At 41.9% G+C, this 20,079-nt stretch overlaps 3 protein-coding genes across 4 annotated transcripts in view; all 3 read right to left on the bottom strand.

Moving 5' to 3' along the window:
- sox4a (SRY-box transcription factor 4a) overlaps positions 1 to 10,736 on the bottom strand; it is a 105,941-nt gene extending 95,205 nt beyond the window's left edge. Inside the window, exons 1-2 of the mRNA XM_061760160.1 lie at positions 10,638 to 10,736; positions 9,920 to 10,017 (exon numbers count right to left, since the gene is read on the bottom strand). The gene's annotated coding sequence lies outside the window, so the exon portion shown is untranslated. The remainder of the gene's footprint in view (positions 1 to 9,919; positions 10,018 to 10,637) is intronic.
- A 789-nt stretch (positions 10,737 to 11,525) lies between these two features.
- Positions 11,526 to 16,015, bottom strand: e2f3 (E2F transcription factor 3). Of its 2 annotated transcripts, none has more exons than XM_061759922.1 (6): positions 15,521 to 16,015; positions 14,568 to 14,670; positions 14,203 to 14,437; positions 13,692 to 13,823; positions 13,423 to 13,537; positions 11,526 to 12,601 (listed from the first exon to the last, which is right to left on the bottom strand). In XM_061759922.1, the coding sequence occupies exons 1-6, from the start codon at positions 15,701 to 15,703 to the stop codon at positions 12,404 to 12,406; spliced, it is 966 nt and encodes a 321-aa protein (XP_061615906.1). In that variant the 5' UTR covers positions 15,704 to 16,015; the 3' UTR covers positions 11,526 to 12,403. The 2 variants fall into 2 exon arrangements, with proteins under 2 accessions (XP_061615906.1, XP_061615905.1); XM_061759921.1 differs by having other exon boundaries at positions 14,568 to 14,673; positions 15,521 to 16,014.
- Positions 16,016 to 16,924: 909 nt separating this feature from the next.
- srfbp1 (serum response factor binding protein 1) lies at positions 16,925 to 20,045 on the bottom strand. Its single transcript, XM_061759919.1, has 3 exons — positions 19,901 to 20,045; positions 18,826 to 19,326; positions 16,925 to 18,732 (listed from the first exon to the last, which is right to left on the bottom strand). Exons 2-3 carry the CDS (start codon positions 19,324 to 19,326, stop codon positions 17,530 to 17,532), a joined length of 1,704 nt encoding a protein of 567 aa, XP_061615903.1. The 5' UTR covers positions 19,901 to 20,045; the 3' UTR covers positions 16,925 to 17,529.
- Between the last annotated feature and the right edge of the window lie 34 nt (positions 20,046 to 20,079).

Raw genomic sequence — 20,079 nt, 5'->3', positions numbered from 1 at the left:
GGGGAGATTACACTGACATGGCAGCACATAGAGGCTGAAATTAGATTAGACAAGATAAATCGATGGATGTTAGATTCGTTTTTTGGTTTTTCGTTGTACACACAACTGGAAGTAGTGCAGCCAAAAGGAAACACTATGAAATGAACAAACTAGACTGCTAGGAATAAATGAATACAATATAATGGAAAAAATATGAGAAATGTAGGTTGCTCATGTAGGTCATTGCTTCTAATAGTGTTTTGGGCCAGTAGGGAAGGCTGACAATGATGTCAAGAATGTTTTATCTATTGTGCTGTGATACTTTAGAATCGGTGCTGATGTTCTTTCCTCACTTGCATACTTAATAACGCGGATGGCTCCAAATTCACAGCATGCTTGTGGTGAAAGAACCAGCTGCTTTCTAGTATGCATGCGCCACACACACACACACACACACACACACACACACACACACACACTCACATTGCCAGGAAGAGGTCAGATTAATGGCTGACTTTGCAGCTCTTGGGCAGACGTTCAAGCACACAAACACCCATTTGTGCGCACACACACTCCTACACGTGCGCACAATAATTTCCATTTCACTTCTCCCTCTTCTCCACCCTTCTGCTCACCGCCACCCTCAGCTCCAACCCCTCTCCTTCCTAATTTGCATAATATACTTTCTCCTTCTTAAACTCAGCATGCACAAACACACGCACGCACGCACACACACACACACACAAACATCTGACAGATGGCACCACTGGCTCCAGAAACAGCAGAGAGCGGGAATATGAGGGGAACCAGTGGAAGAGGAGAATGTTCTGGTAAAGTAAACACACACACACGCGCACAAAATAATACCATAATTATCCTGGGCACTGGCCTTGGCACTAACCTGGGGAAAACCCTGATGTGCCAACTCACTGCACCCGATGACCTACTAAACCCAGCAGGGGAGGAAACACACATGCATGTAGAGCAGCGCCATTTACACTAATATTTATGCGAAGACATGCATGCGCAAAGTCAGTAAAGGAGAAAGGAATTCTTACATATATACATGAGGGAAAATAAACTCATCCGTTTCTCCCAATCAATCACTTTCCCTTTCCTCAACACCCACTTTCTCTCGATTGCTTTTTAAAATTCTTTAGAAGGGATGGCGATGGTCGTTAGAGCGTGTCTGTGCTGTCAGGCTGAGTTATCCTTGTACAGCTCTGGGCCTGATTATCCTGTGATGACTCATCCAGGGAGAAGGAGAGGTGAACTCAGTCCACAAGAACCCAACAACCAGGCCACTGATTGCATAGCAGAGAGAAAGAACTAAGAGAACCGGGCTTTGACAGGCAATTCTCGGCTGTCGCATGTGACAGCTCGACAAGAACCACCACACTTTATTTTTTTTTTTTTTGTCCCGTCATTCATCATTTCGCCAACTTCTTGTTTGACTTTTTTATCATCGCCGTGGCTGGCTTTCAAGCGGCAGCGCTCCCCGAGCGGTTTCTCACCAAGCGGTACATGTCATGTCATATCATATCGTTAACTTGATAATGTAGTCGAAGATTCACAGCACCAGAGAGGAAGATAACAAAAAAAAAAAAAAAAAAAAAAAAAACAGGCCCATCTGCAGCCGGCAGGTTTTGTTGACACGCTGATGTCTTTGGTAGTCGGGGGAAAAGTTGCATAACATTTACTGAGCTTTTCATAAGGGGGAGGGGGAAGGAGGGGGAGTTTGACATTTGGGATAGGCCAATTGGGAGGGGGTCTTCAGCATTGACGAATGCATACTGATGTGAGCATACATAAATGCATTCTGATTAATTATTAAATTTCATAGACTTCATATACTTTGCAGCCTTAAGGCATCTATTTTGGGGCTTTAGTGACACATCATAGGTTAAGAACATCACACACGCGTATCCACTTAAGCTTTTCCAGAGTTTTGCCGCTTTCCTTGAAATTCAAGGTTATTTATATTGTGAGGGACTTCAGGTCAGCTTATAGTTTATCAAGGTGGAATATGCACAATTTGAGCAGAACGTTTCACCTGACCTTCCAGTAATGCGCACAAACACAAAAAACAAAAACACACACACACACCTCTTGAGCCTGATAGAATGGGATTGGGCAGTGTTCTCGCAGCACCAACTGTCACCGCAGTGAGAGGTCAAGCAGAGACAGTAACACAGCTTATATAAGTCACAATAACGGGGGTGGAGTGGTGGGGGTGTGTGTGTGTGGGCTGCTTTTTTTTCTAACAGGTTATGTATTGAAGTTTTGTTCTCTTAACTTTTTGTTCTGGGATTACATTCAACTATCTCCACATCAATGGCACACAAACTGGGATTTTGGCACTAGATTTACTGAATCAAACTATACTTTTGCCGTACGGCTGCTATCTCTGTTTATATGAACAAAGTGCTATAAGTGCATGTCACTTTAAACAGAACCCCGACTGAAGTGGACAAGACAGACACCTGCCAAATTTCCGTCCTACACTAAGTGAATAAGCACCACACATCTACTGGTGTGCTGCAATTGAAAAACTGTGACCCTGTATCAGATATTTGGGCTCCGCATACAATATAATGTACTGTATTATTTTTGGACTGAACCACAAAAACGCGATTGTCACAGAAGAAACGGATTGCCACAAAAAGAGGAAATAGGCAACAAAGGAGAGAGTGTGGATTTTTTGAAAGGGGATGAGAGACGCTCCACGCTTTGCTTTCTAGCCACAGGTACATAACATTGCATTGTACAACATTGCCACATTGTTCACAGGCAATTCAAATTTTTAATCAACAGTCAGTCACTCATAAGAACTAGTTGCCGAACCTCAACACCGCACACTGCATGACAGTTCAGTTGGTTTCAGCCACATAGCTCATTGTGTGGCTGGGCCTTACTTACACTTACATATTTCTCATACTTTATATTTATTATAATATTTTTGTTGAAATTACAAAAAAAATGTCAGCAATTCTCATAGAACATGCTTGTGTGATTTTGTTAAATTTTAGAGGTTCACTGCACTTTATTCACTTTTGATGGAAAGATGTTTTGCAGGAAGGGTCTTCATTGGTTTCTTCTGCAGTGTTGAATTGTAATTTTAGGGTTTTGCGACAACAACATTTTCACAAGATGTAGCTGAATGACGAGAAGCACTATTTCGGCCACATGGTCAGCAGTGCACCTGACCAGGTACTTCCAGGGGTTTGGGTTGGTTACACAAACACCAAGTACATTTGTAACTCGCTGCCTTAACGTAGCAAATATTTAAAATAACTCGAGGGAAGAATTAGTAAGGCTATACTAGATGAAGAATACTGTGTAATTCAAGTACTCTAAGATGAAAACACTACTGCTCCTGATGGGTAAGAATGTAAAAGGCTCCAGTCCAACTATTTGCTTACTTTTAGCTTTTTTTGCTTTAAGTTATACAATATCACCAGCAACCAAAACTTAGCCTGCCAAAAACGTATCAGAAACAGATGGTTTGGATAAAACAAATCGCGGATGAACAAACAACATTCCGGAGATCATCATTCTGAATGTTGGAAAACTGAGAGAAGATTACATAAAGACAAGACATTAAATCGAGCAGCATGACCCAACAATTATATTTGGTTTGCAGGAGGAAGGAGGAGAAATTCTATTGAAAGACACATTTGAACAGGTTGACAGTGAATTGGAAGGGGATGCGTCATCACATGGAGAGGACATAAGGAAAACAGAGGGCGAGCAGGAGTGAGAGAAAAAGAGAGGGAAGGAGCTTTTCTATAAAGCAGAAGCTAAAGAGGTCAGACTCCTAGTTTCTGGGTCAGAGCGCATTAAACAGGCGACCGCGCTGAACTGGCGTCCTCGTCCCTGTGGCGACACAGCAATGTGGACAGGCTTCCCCCAACTGTGGCCACACATTAGATACTTACTGGAAGCTATACAAACACTGCTCTGGGCCTCAACACATAAAGTTGCCCTTTACTCTAATCTACAGCATATAGGGACGCACACAGACCTACATCTGAAGAGGCCAACAGCTAGAGTTACCACGAACTGTCCCAAGAAAATAGCTGAGGGTGTAAACGTATAGTAAGGTATAGGTAACAACAACAGGGTATCGTGCAAGTACTACATGTAGTCAAACAGTGCAATCACGTGAAGCTTAATTAGCCTGAAAATGAGAATCATGTTGGAAGAATGCCGTTCGCTCGACTGGTAAGATTTAGTCCAACTACTACTGATGTTCAGTGGGCAGCAATCTACAGTACATGAAGTTAGCATGAATCCTGGGGGGATATTCCTCAGTTTAAGTACAGTACCGGTACTGAAAAAGGTTATATTATAAGACATTGTGTATCTGATCGGACGAACAAGCCCATGTTTCAACTCAATAGAAAATCAATAGGATGCCACATAGACATATATTATCCCAATTCTTAAAGAGAATCTTGCCAACTTGGAAACAAAGTTTACATCACAAGTACTGTGGGAAAGTGATATTTAGCATAGCAAGGCCGGGTTTGTTTGCGCAACAGTGAACGTTAGAACCAATGTAATGTATTGAAATGACAAATGATAAAGTGACCATCTTCAGCTGAAGGTTTTAACTGAGATTAGTCACATTTTGGGAGCTCACTGGGCTGCTTACCACATGAAGAATTGAATGAATCTGATCTACAGAATGTATAGCAATTGTTTTTCTTTATGTTGTGATGTAGGCTTGCATATTTATGTTACATTATGTGATTGCATCAAATTGTTGATGCTTTGCCTGTTACCTGCTTCCTCCCATTTATTTCCTTTCGCATTTGTAGTCTGCAACAGATGTTTGAAAGACAGCAACGAGAGAAGTCCATCAACTAAGGCACTATTAAAGAGCCAAATTATGATTGGGAAAACAGGAAAATAATCTTTCATGGGCAAGTAATAGTTCCAGCTGAAGCAAATGCAGCCATTAGACAAAAGAGACAAGAGAAGGCAATGGAAAATAGGCAGTATCTTTCCAATTATCAGCGTGGCGCATGTTCTTTAGAGCCAGCTGAAAGGACAGGTTATTAAGCTTTAATGCTTCAAAGCATGAGGACCATTCAAGGCCTTCTTTCTCATTAGACCTACCACCAGGCTCACCGTGTGTGTGTGTGTGTGTGTCTGTGTGAATACATAAGCACACATGTGCAAGTACATGTCCATGGTTAAGCACCTCACACAACATGGTAACACAAAGCCTGGTAATGAGACTGTGAGTCCTAGTTATGCTTCAAGGGCATTTTACCTATATAATGTATTCGGCATTAACGCGTCAACAGCGAAAGCAGCCATACTTCCCTGACAAACAGAAAAGTGTGATGCAATCAAGAAATCCTTGAGCGAAAGGAAGCCCATTTGAATTGGCATATTTTTTGGGATGCACGGACAGCAAGGTACAGAAGCATACTGCAGCTATTCTTAGTGGAGAATGGGTGGTAATTTTGTTGCAAAGCAAACCAACAGCCAAATGAAATTTCAGTAGTATTATGTACTGTAATGCGTGGTTAAAGATGTCTGAGCAGTAGTGCGGGCTGAGTCGCCAAACTAAGAAATCCAACATACATTATGATAATCCATCTGCTCATAAAGCTTTCTTACCCCGCTATAATTTGTTTTTTTTAAAACTGCGGTCTCTACGGAAAATCAAGCATAGTTAAACGATTTGGCCCGCATTTGAGACCATTCAGTCAGGTGCTGCCATGTGAACACATTAGCGGAACAGGACACTGTCTAACAGCCAGTCCAAGTTGCTCGGATCAATGAAGAAGTATTGGCTTCAGTGCTTCTGCTCAGTCGGCCACTAACTCCCCTTCTGTCCATTTCTGCATCCGTAGTGAAAACGCGCGCAGAAATACGCACACACACCGGCCCCAATGGTCCGATGAGGATGATTTTCCATAGATGGGATGATTAATGTGCCTGCCCGAAGATGCTGATGGAGATTGATGTTGCCTGCTATACTCGCCGTGCCTAATCTTTCATCCTTACAATAAATATGGCACAATGTCCATATGCATGCAAAAAGTGCCTGATTACAAACAGCTTGCAAGCCATCGTCCCCTTTAACGATTACATCCAAAGACAGTCTCTCTGTCAAACGCCTGTTTCCCTTAATGAAATTAGCCCATCTAGTCTGCGGGTTTGTGCGCACAAGGTAAGGAGTTTCCACGAGGGTCAGCCGTCTAAGTAATCCTCATTAAGTAACTTGAATGCAAATGAGAGGCAAATCTGGCTAAAACGGAACACTGGTTAATTTGCCCTCATGACAATGCAAACAGTCACATGGGGATCGGATGCAAATGACATGCAAATGATGACTGACACCCCTTTCTTCCATTGGCTAAATGGGAGGAGCCTATGGGTTCAGGTTGACGCCTGGTTCCGTCTATGCAAATATTTGATGCATCCAAGTGGAAGCGAAGAAAGTCAATACCCACTCCAGGAGGAGAGGGGTGGAGTGGTGGCTAAAGGTTCGCAACAGGCCTCGCTGCTCTGTCGTCACCACCGCTAATGCTGCAGCCTGGAAGAGGGGAAAATGCAAACCGCAAACGAGGAACAAGAAGGAAGCAGACTTCACATTCCAACCTCTCCGCAAAGCCAGGGCCCAGCTGTGCATGATCCGGCCAACTCGACAACATCATCTGGCTTCTCACATTCACTCCTCCAGAGAGCAAAGTCCTTTCAAGCCCAGACAAATATGGAAATTTGGAAAGTTGACAGAGGGCGCATCTTAAGCCAAATCCTCCTGCCTGGAGGTCAAACCTTTGTACAGACAAACCTCTAAAGACCACGTGACAGGGGAAAATCATTTACTCTAATGATCAGTCCACACACCTACAGTATAGATTTGTGCACTTCATTGATCTCCTCTCTCAACCATCCACTGGGGTGGAAAGTAAACGAACCACAGCTTTTGCTGAGTACATTACATTACTAATACGACTTATCTTCTATTCCATGTACAGTATATTGCTACACTTTTGTTTCATCTCCTTTGGGATTGAAAAAAAAAAGAAATATGGCCAGTCTTCTCTAGCCCTCAAGGGCTTGAATTGTAGGGACATGGCATATTTGTATTTTTTCACTATCCTACATGCTGATGCACAGTGCTCTCTGACTGCAGCTTACGTAGTGGTAAATTCCCCTGTGAACATCAACGGCCTTCATTCTCTGGATTCCCTCTGTCTCGCTCTTAAGATAGAGCGAATAAAATGAGTCATCTGGATGCTACCTCAGATAACTTCTTGACTGTGCTTTTTATGTGCTTATTTAAACTGGAGAAACACCCACTTAAAATAAAAAAATAAATCTCCAATGGTTAAAGTGAGTGTTATATGATAAGCAGAAAATAGGTGAATGTATTTTTCCTTTTAGTACCATTTTTGCTCTTTTGCAATTTGCTTACTACAACTTTTCACTTGGCCCTGGAGACCTATGCGTCTTTGTTATTCAACATACAAGCTCTTTTGGGGATTCATTTTAGCAATTTAGGTGGTTTTGGACCATGCATATAAAACATCAAATTAATCATACGGAAAAGGATGGGAAACAAAACATCTCTTTCTACGCAGCATTCTCGGGTAACACGAGCAGAAAGGGAGCGTGTGATGAAAGTGCAAAACCTTGTCTACTTTCCCAGCTCTATGCAGGAAGTCAATTCCAGCATGAAGTGGGTGAGCTTGCGGGACCTTCTGTTTCGGGTCAAGAAGTTTCTAACGCTCTCGGAGAACACTTAAGGTACTCGGTTTGAGGCCCGCTTGCCCCCCCCCCCCTCAGTGTGCTCCTTGACCTCACATCCTCTCCACTGCACACACACACACACACCGCAACAAGTTCTAACTTTATAGCTAACCCATATTAAAGTAATAAAAACTAGAGAGCACTGATTGCTTTGGACGGACAGAATTATTGATACAGCTCATGCAATGGACCATTTTAGGTTGTGCAAGAGCAGCTGAGGATGATACTGTAGAAAACAAATGAGTAGTAAATCAGTAGACCACAACCTTGACAGTGGTTGAGGCATATTGTAGGCATTGAAGAATTACAGTTGTTTTTGTAGTCGATGCTGAGGGGATGCAGTCGTGTTAACTGGATTGTTGCCAAAGTTTTATAAGATCTGACTGTCTGTGAGTTTGTGATTACAGGAAGAAGAGCTTTCCGTGTGTCTAGTGTGCCTGCAAAACGACTTTTTGGCTGTTCATTTAAAAAAAAAAAACGTTTATTGATCGATCGCCACGTGTCTTCATTTTGTGTAAGCAGATGCTAAAATATATTGAAGCTATAATCATCGTTGCGCAGTGGTAAACTCGACTAGTCGACTAGTCAGTTCAGGCCCTAGCATTTTGTATAGCAACACTCTAATTATCCAAACTGTCTGCTGGGTTAACTGCTCAATTTAGTCCATGTCTTCGATCCAGGCAGTGTTCACACGTGAGCTGAAGTGAATCGCATCGCAACCAAGTTCACCTTGACTGAATCGCATAAACCGAGCAATCATTTTACACAGCCTTAAACTCTTGTAACTGAATGTGAGTACAGTCAATGGCTTTGTGTGACCAGTGAAATGTGAAAAGGCTACAGGTTTGTTTTTAAGCAAAATGTCATCATCAATAGGCCCTCCAGAGGATCTTCGCAGTGCACATATTTATTTGGTGTACTCAGGCTTGATGAATCAAACTACTCCCGTCCTGCTCTCTCACTTTTCGCTTCATTCATAAACCCAAAATATTTGGGAGGCAGCTGATTGGTCAGCGGCATGCGGCGTAAAAATACGACGCACACTTGCTAGCCAATGCAATGCGAGTAGTACGTTCTCTCCCACCCTCTCTCTCTTTCGCTCTCTCACTTTCAGGCTCCCACTTTAACACACTCTCATTTTTGTGTTGTTTCATTGCAGATAGGATACAATAGGCCAGCTTCAGGGAGAAGTCAGCATCGGCCCAGGTCGACAGTATGTTTTGGAGAACGGGGACAACCTGCGTGAACTTCATTTCGAAGAGGAGCGGTCTTAAATGGTGACTTAGTCCCATTGCTACCTTAAGCACGACCGTCTGTGTAATGTTTTTCCCCTTCTGCTGTTTGTTTGTTAGCGACAAGGAGATGCACTCTAAAAATGAAACTCCATCGACAAATTGATCCGGTGATTGACAGCTTTAATGAATGATCTTTAACCGTGTCCTCTTGGGGATGGGGACGGGGCTGACGTCAGGCCTAATTCAATACGACCAGGTTCAATATTGGCAGTAGTTTTGTCGTCCCCCCCCCCCCCCCCCCCCCACCACGCACCACCCCCCCCCTCTCGTGTTCTCATATGCAAGATGTTTACGGCAGACAAAGCGAGGCAAAAAACTGAAATAAAGTACACATAAATCAATCACTGCAGTGATCCAGTGACTCTATGAACTCACTGTTTGTAGGGAACTGGGTTGATTGAGTTTATGGGGGATTTGGAGGAGCAATACTGCCATCTATGGGCGAGTGTAGGTACTCAAATCTCCCAATGGATTACATCATCAGGTTGAGGTTGCTTTTTTTCCCCCTGTTGACGTTCTAGTACAGACAAAGAGAACCAGGAACAGATATGTTTGGGTTCTGAACTGAAGTGAACAAAAGGTTTCAGGCATTTTTATTTGTTTTAGTCTCAGATGTTATATTCTAAATTTACATGAGCAGTTGTTTGAGGTTGGGGATTTTAGTTTTCAGTGAGATCAATCAAACATTTTACAGTGTTTGTTTTGAATTATACCCATTATATGTCAAAGTATGGCAAACAACTATGTATTATATGTATGTCCAATATTATTTCCTGATTTCTGACTCAACTAAACACGCCGTCTACATTTGCAAGTGTTTTATGTGATTTATATTTAGGGAGTTAATGAATTGCAACGTGCTTTCCCACCTTCAGAAATTCCCCCTCAGGTCATCATGGCTGCAAAATAAATGGTTGGCCCATCAGCTCGTCGGGGCACGGTGAACTTCTGCAGCTTGACTCAAGTACTGCATGTGGGAGAGTGAGAATGTGGTCATACTCGAGTTTCAAAACACCACAACCTTGAGATTACGTTGTCTCATTCAATCTGTGGGATCACACTGCCACCTAGTGTCGAACTAGACACGTGCAGCCCACAATATTATTCCTTTCATGGTAAAAGCTCAATTATGATATAAAAGGGGGGAAATTTGAGCAATTTCCCTCTTTTGCCACCAAGCTCAGCGAAGGCCCGATTTTCGGATGTCTGAAAGATTGTCCTGAGTGATTATCCTGACCTGTGGTGTGGCTGTGTTTCCTCCCTGATCTGCTCAGAAAATAGTCAGAGCCACAATCTTAAATCGTTTTTGTTTTTTTGTTTGTTTCTACCTGTAAGAGGCGCGCGCATAAGAGTTTGTGATCATGGGTTTGACATTTTCAATTGAAAATCAGTCGTGACACAAGCCATTGCACAGGATAACTTGGATCGGAGAAGAGAAGTTATACTCGGATTAGCTTTGACTATCAGTACACTATGTGCGCAACCACCATTACTTTCCTATACATTTCCAAAAAGGTTCACTTCCATGACTTTCCGTGTCTCTGTTTCAACCCGCTAATAAAACTCTTCAACTCAGCGGTCACTCACCTCTGACAGCATCACGTTTGGTTATGCGCAACCAACTTCCGCGTTTGGCAAAACAGGTCAAAGCACTTCCTTCCGGTTCAGGTGACTGGCGGGAGATCACAAAGTAGCTGGAGAAATATTAAACAGCGAAACCACAGGTGTGAAACTCAAGGCCCGGGGACCAAGACGCGGCCCACCGTATAATTTCAAGGGGCCTGCGTGAGCAAGTCTTGGCGCGTCTACTTCATGTTTTACTGGATCAAAATTTCATATTGTCATCACTTCTTATAACGTTGAGGAATTGCAAGCATTTTAAAATAAGAAAGTTGGGAGTGACGTGGGCAGGCGGATGCCTTTAGCGTTTGGACCATTTTCAACTGTACGAAAAACAAGCCGATGTACACAAACTGGGAAAAACATTTGCCAAAAACCCAATCATAGTGCGAAAACTAGGCCATATAAAAACCGAGGTTCCACTGTATATGTAATGATATGATGAAGCAATTATACATTTATATAGTTTCAGTCATAACGGCCCTGTGATGGAAACCATAACTACAATGTGGTAAAGTAATAACAAATGTGTATGGAAACTATATGATTGTAAATAAGTGTACATGTAGTTATTTTTATATATTAAAATACATTGATGAATACATTTGTCATTTTATTAATTATAAACTATTTATTGTAAATATTAAATTACATTATATATATTAAAATATACTAATAAATGACTCATTTCATTATAATCAACCAATCATTTATTAAATACAAAATTTTAAATACACGTAAAATGTATTTTATCATTTACAATGAATCAATCAACCAATTTAATGAGACTCATTCATTAAAATAAAATGTAAACAATTATTTTACAAAAACCACTAAACAAAAAAAAGCTAAAAATTCATGTAAGTGGTTTATTTAACAGTAGTTGAAGTTATAAGTACCTGTCATTTCTAAAACTGTTTCAGTTTGGCAGTTTTTACAGGTAAATCACAATGACTTAAGTCAAGGCACTTTAAGATTTTAAGCAGTTGTACAGCCACTCAGTACATTAGAGACCCGATATATCCTTAACAGCGGCCATAATAAAATGAACATCTGAAAAAAAATACATCTTATTTTTCTCTCAAACAAGAGAACAACAACTTGAATGAAAAAAAATTGTGTAACCTGTCTCCGTTGATTAAAATCCATTTGAAATCGGGCCACATTCAAACATCACATTATTACAGAGAATTCTCAAGAGCCAAATGATGATTTCTGTTGACATGGATGAATTATTTGTTAGGTCCGTTAATGGTCATAATTGAAGGCGCTGTATCAATTTTATTGCTGTGTGTTGACATTAAAAGCACATGGGAGCTAAAATCCTGTACTCATAGAACTACAAAAACCTTGCACAAAATGTCTCTACACGTGGAGGCTAGTTTACGGCAGATGTGTGGTGTATTAATAGCCACTTTGGAACAGCAAGTTTAACAAGTACAACAGACACAACCATCGCCTTACATACACCAGTAAAACCAGTGACTACATTTAGGGTACATTCAGTGTCGTCGAGTTAATTGAATGGCTGCTTTTTCAGTGTAACATTCTGCAAAGATGGTCATCATAGAGGGGAACTGCGCACAGGGAAAACGCGTGCGTCGGCAGAGGAACAAAGATCAGTGATGCCATCATTCTCAGGGGTGAGCTTGCCAAAGTTCCACGGGACTTGGGGTAAATGTCACCAAGGTGTTTTGAAAAACATGCTTAAGTTATTTTGGACAGTGACATCCTTAAAAACAAGGTTCACTTTTAAGGGGCATCTGGATAAGTGAGGTGTGTAATGAGTCACTAGTAGCAGTGGCGGCCACGTGGCTGCTATTAGCACCCCCGGACACATCGCCATCGGTGACTTCCATTGGAAGAGGCTCATCTGAGCAGATCAACACGTCAATTGGTCCCTGGGTGCTCTTGAGGTGGACTTGGAGGCTCTGTAGACAGACACAGGCGGACAATCGTCTCAGAATACAGACCAAAAAAAAATTATGGTGACACACCACTTGATAAATTCATCATTCAGGGAATGAGCCACATATCTTAGGGTGGATTTATACTACATGGTTCAAGGGACAAACTTAAATTGACCAAGCGGCAAAACTAAGTCGGGGCACTTGTAAGTCAAGGTACAACAACAGTGAAACATGTCTCCATATGGTACATTGGAGGCCAAGGTTACCTGCATTTTAAACCAGCGGGGGAACAGTCAGTTGAGGACGATAAAACCGTGCTTAACATTGACTATGTGTATCATTTATTTCTTACTGTTTAAACAGGATTTGCACTTGTAAATCCAGCCTTCCTCCTGAATTTTAATTTGCCAGGTTTCCCAATAATTCTGTCCACACTTTATATACACGCCACTGTAAGCGTCCAACACAAAAGATAAAAAGGGTTGCCAGTTTCCTTCGGTTTACAGTAGACCCAAACATATATTTATATTTCAAGGTTCGCAACGGCGTGCAATGAACTACCATACTTTAAGTATAGTTTGCGTATCGTCATCACATGGAACAAGAAGATGCACTCAGTTACTACTGTTCCTCTCCCAGTTACTGTTTTTCATTTGTTATATTTGCTATATGGCCTAAAAAAGCTTTTCATAACAAATCGCAAAAAAGTGACTATAATTTAGATTTTACTACTGCGTTAGTGATAGACTACGACGTGTTCCGACTTGTGTATAATTCAGGTTACGTCGCTCCATCGTACACTGACTCCCCCCTGTGGAGTCACGTTTCTCCTTAAAACTTACCTCTTTTGGGTGTGGAACACTCAGTGTTGTGTCTTCGGGGCCTTTGACAACTAGCACAGTTTGCTCTCTCATTCTGGGAATGGTTTGAATATCCTCATAGGTCACATAGGCAAATGTGAAGCACGTTATTAAGGAATGCAAATCAACCAGTCATTCGAAATCTAAAATTCTGAAGATGCAGTCTGGCCAAAATAAGCGTGTTCTAAGTATCCTGAGTGATAAATGTCTGAGCAATACGAGGGCGCAACAAAAGTACGAAAAAAGGATATCTGCTGGTCTGCTCATCCACACATATCCGATGAACCTCCCCTGTGCCTCTTTTGATCAGCTCATCCAGCTTCTTCTCTTCTTCAGCAAGATTATTTATCATTTGAATTGCGTCTTTGTTGAGCCAACCACCCCTGTGCACAGATTGCAAACAAAAAAATAGCACTAACATGACAATGGAAAACAGATTTTGATGTTTGACCATTTGGCATCACAAAAATTTACAGTCGATATAAAAAGCATACACATCCCTGTTGAAATGCTAGGGTTTCTTTTATGTAAAAAAGAAAAAAGACAATTTTCATTGTACTTCTCCTCTTGAAAAGATTAAAAAAAGATTTATCAATTTAGCTGTGCAGGTAATGGGTCACATCAACAATGAAAAAAGTTTTGAAAAGACTTATCTTGGTTTCATTTATTATAACACAAAAACGTCGTTTGAACAGGGGCGTGTCGACTTTTTATATCCATTCCACTGTATGTTCAATCACACACACACACACTTGTACTTACAACCACTGTATGTGATTCTTATATTTCTTTTTGATTAGCTTGATCCCCTCCAGTACGTTTGTGACATCATAGAGACGTCTCTTGGAGGAGCTGAGCTCCTGACTGACGTAGTTCAGGTCCAAAACGCCGTCTTCTGACTGCTGGAGCATCGCCAAAAACCTCCTTGTCAACAAAACGAGTGACGTGTCGTTCCGCGGCCTTCTGAATTTGCGGGGACCAAAAGTGATGGGAGGAACTTCGGAGGAAATAGAAAGACCAATTATTATTGAAACTGTAATGTTTTTATGTTAACAAAGATTTGATACATGCATTTATTTGTTTTGTTGCTGTGAGGTAGCTGTAAAGAAGCATTACAAAAATGTTACTTTCGTCTCCTGTGGGGAGAGGTAATGAGCTGGGCCCGTTGACAGCTGACGCCTCGCCATCATCCGGACAACTTGCGTCACCAACATCTTCCAGATCATCCCTCTGCTATGACAAAGTTGCACGCAAATTTCAGAATGTGAAAAACAATCTGGGAGGAGAAAAAAAAAAAAAAAAAAAAAAAAGACAACAATGACACACAAAACTCAACAGGCCATGTCTGCCACTTTGACAACACAGACTGCCACACACATGACTACCAAGATCTACTCTGAACTTTTAACATACTGCAAACTCAACACTTGCCTAGGCAAGATAAAATTGGGAGGTCGACTTTTAAACCCACACGCTGTCAGTCAGGTTACGGTTGTTGTTTACATTGAGAATAATATGATGCTCCATGTTACTTTAGACTGAAAATGGGGTCACTATCCTTTTACCATCTGGAGCACTTTCTATGGAACATCAAGACCACGAAGGAGAGGAGGACCTGTTTTATATAGTTTTAGCTCACAGGTTCAAGATGTTTGTCCGACATGTTGGCGGTTGAGATCGGAAGGAATATGCTACATGGTGCAACGTCAAGTGGGAAAACTACCTACAGGGACTTGATAGCGCACCCATCTAGGATTGTCAATGTCGAATATTTTTAGAATCGATTATTCTATCGATCATTCCATCAATTATTGTGAGAAAACCCCATTACTGTTTATTAACTGATTGTTGTTGTTTTTTGTTATTGTTCAATGATTACACAAAACCGAATTAACAACAATGATGCAATATCATGCAAGAGGGAGTTGTTCCCAACCTTTATTGCTACCTCTTGGGTACTGAGAATTGCGAATGGCTGCTACTATACAATATACAAGAGGCGTGGCTTATTCGAACTGAAAGCACTTCATAGTGGAGAGGGAGTGATTTCGAACACAAACTATTATTCCGATTATTTTACCTCGGCTGGCTCATCACAACTTTGATCCGGCCAGGTTAAAAACACTGGGCCGGCCTGTGGAGCCTGCTTCGGATTGTCAAAAGACTCCAATGGCTCCTCTTTTCTGCCGGAGAAGGATGGAACATCGGACGTCCCATCTTCCGAACATGCAATTGTTTCTTCTGATGCCTCAGTTTTAACCATTGCTTCAAAATCCACCGTCGTCGCTCAACATGTCCGGATTTGGCTTTTTTCTATTAGCAGTTCACGTGCGCCACCAGCACAGAAGTAGAATCCACCTTCACCTTCACATTCCAATACGATTATCTACAGACGCTCTGAGACGTGTTTACACCTGCGTTATTTCTTGCATAAAGCGTAACTCCAGTCTTTAAAATCAGCTTTTTAGCTAAATTCTGACCCGACATCTGCGTTAGAAACGACCCGTGACAACCAACGTAAACGAGCTGATGTTGAAGGGATGTGACGTAAAAACGTCAGACCAATCAGCAGTGAGAGCTGGAGACATGTGACTTGGTATTTAAAGCGCCAATGGATAGTCAAGATTTGACAAAATAACGTTTGGTTTTGCGGTTTATCACAGAGGTGGCAAAAGTACTCACACTCTGTACTTACGTAGAAGCACAGGTACTTCAGTTAAATAAATTTTAAAAAAGTAATAAGTCCAATCTGAAATGTGCTTACGTATAAAAAAATTTAATGTTTTTTTTTAATAACTGCACAATGAAAAAAGAAACTTTCCTGCAGACAAAACTTATATTGCATATAGAAGGAAAAAAATCACGTTCCCCCCCCCCACTAAAATACTTAAAAAATGAGTTTCTTGATTTCACTTTACATAAATAGGCTACTTTTTATTTTAAAATGTATTTTGAGAATTATATACATTTCAATGAACCTTGCTGCGACTCCAAATGTTTCCTCAAATAGGACGTAGTGTTTTTTAAGCTAGATAACACTTTGCCGCCAGCAAAAAGTGCACAACGAACCGCAATATTTTCATCTTTAGCTGACACGAACTCAAAATAATGTTTGTATTCCCAACTTGAAAACGCCAGTCTCTCTACTCCCTCCATTACGCACCCCGCTGCGATGATTGGCTGCAGGACGAGCCCGCCCGATGCAATGTGATTGGCTGCTTACATCCCGGTCGGACATGGCCTACTGCATGCAGGCCAGAAAGTACTTACGCGGAAAATCGCGCCGGTGCAGCAGCCAATCATATGCAGTGGGGCGTGTCCTGCCTAGAACTCCAGTGGGATGCTTGTTACGTACAGGTGAGGTGTCCACATGCTGAAAACGTGACTTGGCTCCTGCGTGACATCACTCCTGAAACGGTATAATAACGCAAATACGGTACTGCATCTTTTTACTAAGGGAAACGTAAAAAATAGTAACGCAACGTGACTTGGGTAAATGACTTTAATCTGATTACCGGCGGTCTGGAAACAGCAACACGTGCTTAAGTAATATATAAAATGTTACTGCCATCACTGCATGTCAATACATCCATCCATTTTCTCTACCGCTTATCCTCACTAAGGTCACGGGCTACTGGGCCTATCCCTGCACGTCACTTCATTAATTTAAAAGTATTTTCCAGTAACCTGTGACCAACCAGCCATTTTCTAACCACTTAGTCCCATCTGGGTCGCGGGTGAGCTGGAGCGTGGTACTGAACAGTGGATGCATCTGTAAATAATGCAGAAAAAAATACATATTACTAGCCTTTGGATTGATTTAAAAGATCGTGTTGTGAATGTAAGCATACTGGTTTTGTGTAATTCTAGTCTTCATACAATGAAAATATGAGCTTCCCAAATCCTTTGCTTCTATACAATACCGTTTTGCATAAACCTGTATTACACTGCAATTGAAAACACAATCCTAAAGCTTAGAATTTTGTCCTTTCCTTGAAACAAAAATCACAAATGATCCAGAAGCAACTCACAATTAGTCATACGATAAGGCATAAAAATCACTTGATCACAAATAAAGAAGCAGACAGATCAGTCATCATCATCAAACTTGATCTTCTTCCCTTGGAAAGCCACAATTTGTCCTTGCTGCTCTTTTCTTTTCTTGCTGGCCTCCCATGATGGATGCAGGGCCTGTTGTGTTGCCTGATGGGAAAAGCCACCTGGACCGCGACGATCCTGCTGCCTTGTAGCATCGCCTCGGCCACGGCCTCTAAAGTTTCTTCTCTCGGAATCCGAACGTTTGCCGTCAGGCCCGTTGTACTTATTGTGCCCCGTTGGTCCCTTCTCTTCCTTTTGGAACTTGGTGCGTTTATCAGAATCTACGCAGCCCCTGCCCATCGGTTTCCCTTGACCTCTAAACGGCTTCCCTCTTCCGCCCCGACTCGGTTTTGTTTGAGACAAAGAGCAGAAGACAGTCTGAAGTTTGGGTTCTTTTGCCTTTAACCGTGACTCAAGCTTGTCGAGTTCACCCTGAACCTTGTCGGCAGTCTTTAATTTTCCTGCTGAATCCTCTTTACTCTTGTCCCCGTCTTCTGTGTTTTTACTCTTCTTTTTCTTCAATTTGCTCACTTTGCCCACAAAAAAGTCATTATCACTCTCACTCTCCTCCTGAGACGACTGCTTGTGGAATCGTTCCTCAGTACTGTCATCAAAGTACGGTTTGTCCTCCTCGTCAGAGAGATCCAATTCGCTCTCTTCTTCTTCTTTTGTGGAGTCGGGCACAACTTTCGGTTTATTTTCCTGAGTCTTCGCTTGCGGTTTCTTTTGCCTTACCTGTTCTTCAGGCTCACTCTTTTTGACTGATGCTGGTTTGACAATTTTAGTCTCCACAGTTACTTTCTTTTCGGCAGCTGGAGTAGATTCCATTTTGTCCTCATCAGGTTCAGAAGAAGTTTGATCTTTTGGCTCACTGTCATCATCGTTAGGACTTTCCCTCACTTCTTCAGAATAATTTTCTTCCCTCACCATTTCTTGAACCTTTTCAGGCTTAACATCAGGTGAGTGCAGAGCTACCTTTCCAGCTTCATTTTTGACCTTCTGTTCTCCTTGCTTCCATCCCTTCCTCCTCCTCTCATCTCTGAAAGCCTTCACAGCGGCCTGGATGTTCTCGATCTTCTTCTTAAACTGGGGGTGGGAGGCGATGCGAGCTATGGCTCTGTCGGACATGGTCGTCTTTGGGTTCTTGCACACCTCGTTGAAGTTGAGATTCTTCTGCAAGGCTGTCTTGGTGACCTGCGGATGGATCAAAATAAGTCTGGTTAAAACGTGTCTTACATTTCTAACAGTTGCAACTCCTCAATGTATTACTTCAGCTGTGCTACATACAAGGTCCGGTCGGAGCACTTTCATTGCGTGGATCTCCTCCAGTAGTCTGGCGGCCCTTCTGTGATTCTTCTCAATGTCCGCCTCATTCCCCTTCTTCTTCTTCAGCCCCGTAATCTGGCGAATGAGCTTCCTGCTGAGCAGTGCCCTCACTCTCTTCACCTCTTTTCTCATATTCACCACCTCATTGTTCAAGTTCAGGACCTCAGGCTGGTTTTTGAATTCAACTTGATCAGGCTTTTCCTCCGTTTTATCTGTGGGCTGTCCTGCTGCCTCCTCCTCCTCCTCCTCTTCTTCATCATCACTACAGTCCTCTCCTTCAACATGTTCCGATTCTCCGCCATCTTTTTTCTCTTTGCCATCTTCTATTTCACCTCCTGCTTCTCTTACATCTTCCTTCTTTTGTTCTTTGTTGTCTCCTCCTATGTCTCCACAACGTGAGTCTTTTCCCACTTCTTCCTTTTCACATGCCATTTCCTCTACACTGTCCTTAGAAGTGGTCATCTGTTAAAACAAACACATTAAATCATTACTTCGCTCCATTCATTGCAGCCATAGCAGGTTCAACTCTCCTGGGAAGGCTTTCCACAAGGTTTAGTTTTTGTTTTTTTTAATAAAATTTTTCCAAAGCTAATTGTGAGGTCACATTAACACACTAATGTGTAATTAAGCTCTATGGTAATCATTATTTCGGTATAAATACTATACTTTTGGTAACAGTGGTGGAATGCCTTGATATTTTTATGATAAGGTAAACGTTAAGAAACACTGGTAAGTAATTAGGCTGCAAACACTGTATGTCCACAATGTGCATCCTTATTAAAATACTTAAAGCAAACTAAATTGTGACATTTTGGAACGTCGCTTCCAGTACGATTATACTTTAGATTGTAAGCATTGGTAAAAGCTGCTACGTGAGATGTAGTGAGCCCACAAACGTGGTGTGAGCATGGGCACGTTTTGCCAGACTGAGCTGAACAAAAGTTGCTTAAATCACCGTCTGAAAAGCAGTAGACTAACAAAAAGCAGACATTTAGTGCAGAGCGATAAAAGCACGTTTAACTATTACAAGCCTTACCGTAAATGACAGACAATAAGCTCTCAACGTGAAGTTAAAGCTGTTAACGCGTCGGGGGCGGCCATGTTTGACGTCGTTTACGGCTCTGATGTCGTCATCACGTCGGACGTCGCGAAAGGGAACGCGGCGTGTCGTGAAAAGGGGAGGGGCCTCGCGCGCGCTGTTATTATTTATTTCTT

Source organism: Phyllopteryx taeniolatus, chromosome 21, assembly GCF_024500385.1.
Source record: "Phyllopteryx taeniolatus isolate TA_2022b chromosome 21, UOR_Ptae_1.2, whole genome shotgun sequence".
Classification (NCBI taxonomy): Eukaryota; Metazoa; Chordata; class Actinopteri; order Syngnathiformes; family Syngnathidae; genus Phyllopteryx; species Phyllopteryx taeniolatus.
The sequence above is the reverse complement of the archived record's forward strand: the minus strand, read 5'-3'. Positions and strand labels throughout refer to the sequence as shown.

What these genes read in the sequence shown, in the direction of transcription:
- e2f3 (XM_061759921.1), bottom strand. Translation starts at nt 15,703, where the DNA reads ATGGTTAAAACTGAGGCATCAGAAGAAACAATTGCATGTTCGGAAGAT. An exon ending in GTTGTGATGAGCCAGCCGAG is followed by an intron (nt 14,674 to 15,520) that starts GTAAAATAATCG and finishes ACTTTGTCATAG; the next exon opens with CAGAGGGATGATCTGGAAGA. An exon ending in GTGGATGAGCAGACCAGCAG is followed by an intron (nt 13,538 to 13,691) that starts ATATCCTTTTTT and finishes AACGTGCTTCAC; the next exon opens with ATTTGCCTATGTGACCTATG.
- srfbp1 (XM_061759919.1), bottom strand. Translation starts at nt 19,326, where the DNA reads ATGACCACTTCTAAGGACAGTGTAGAGGAAATGGCATGTGAAAAGGAA. An exon ending in AAGTGCTCCGACCGGACCTT is followed by an intron (nt 18,733 to 18,825) that starts GTATGTAGCACA and finishes ATCCATCCGCAG; the next exon opens with GTCACCAAGACAGCCTTGCA.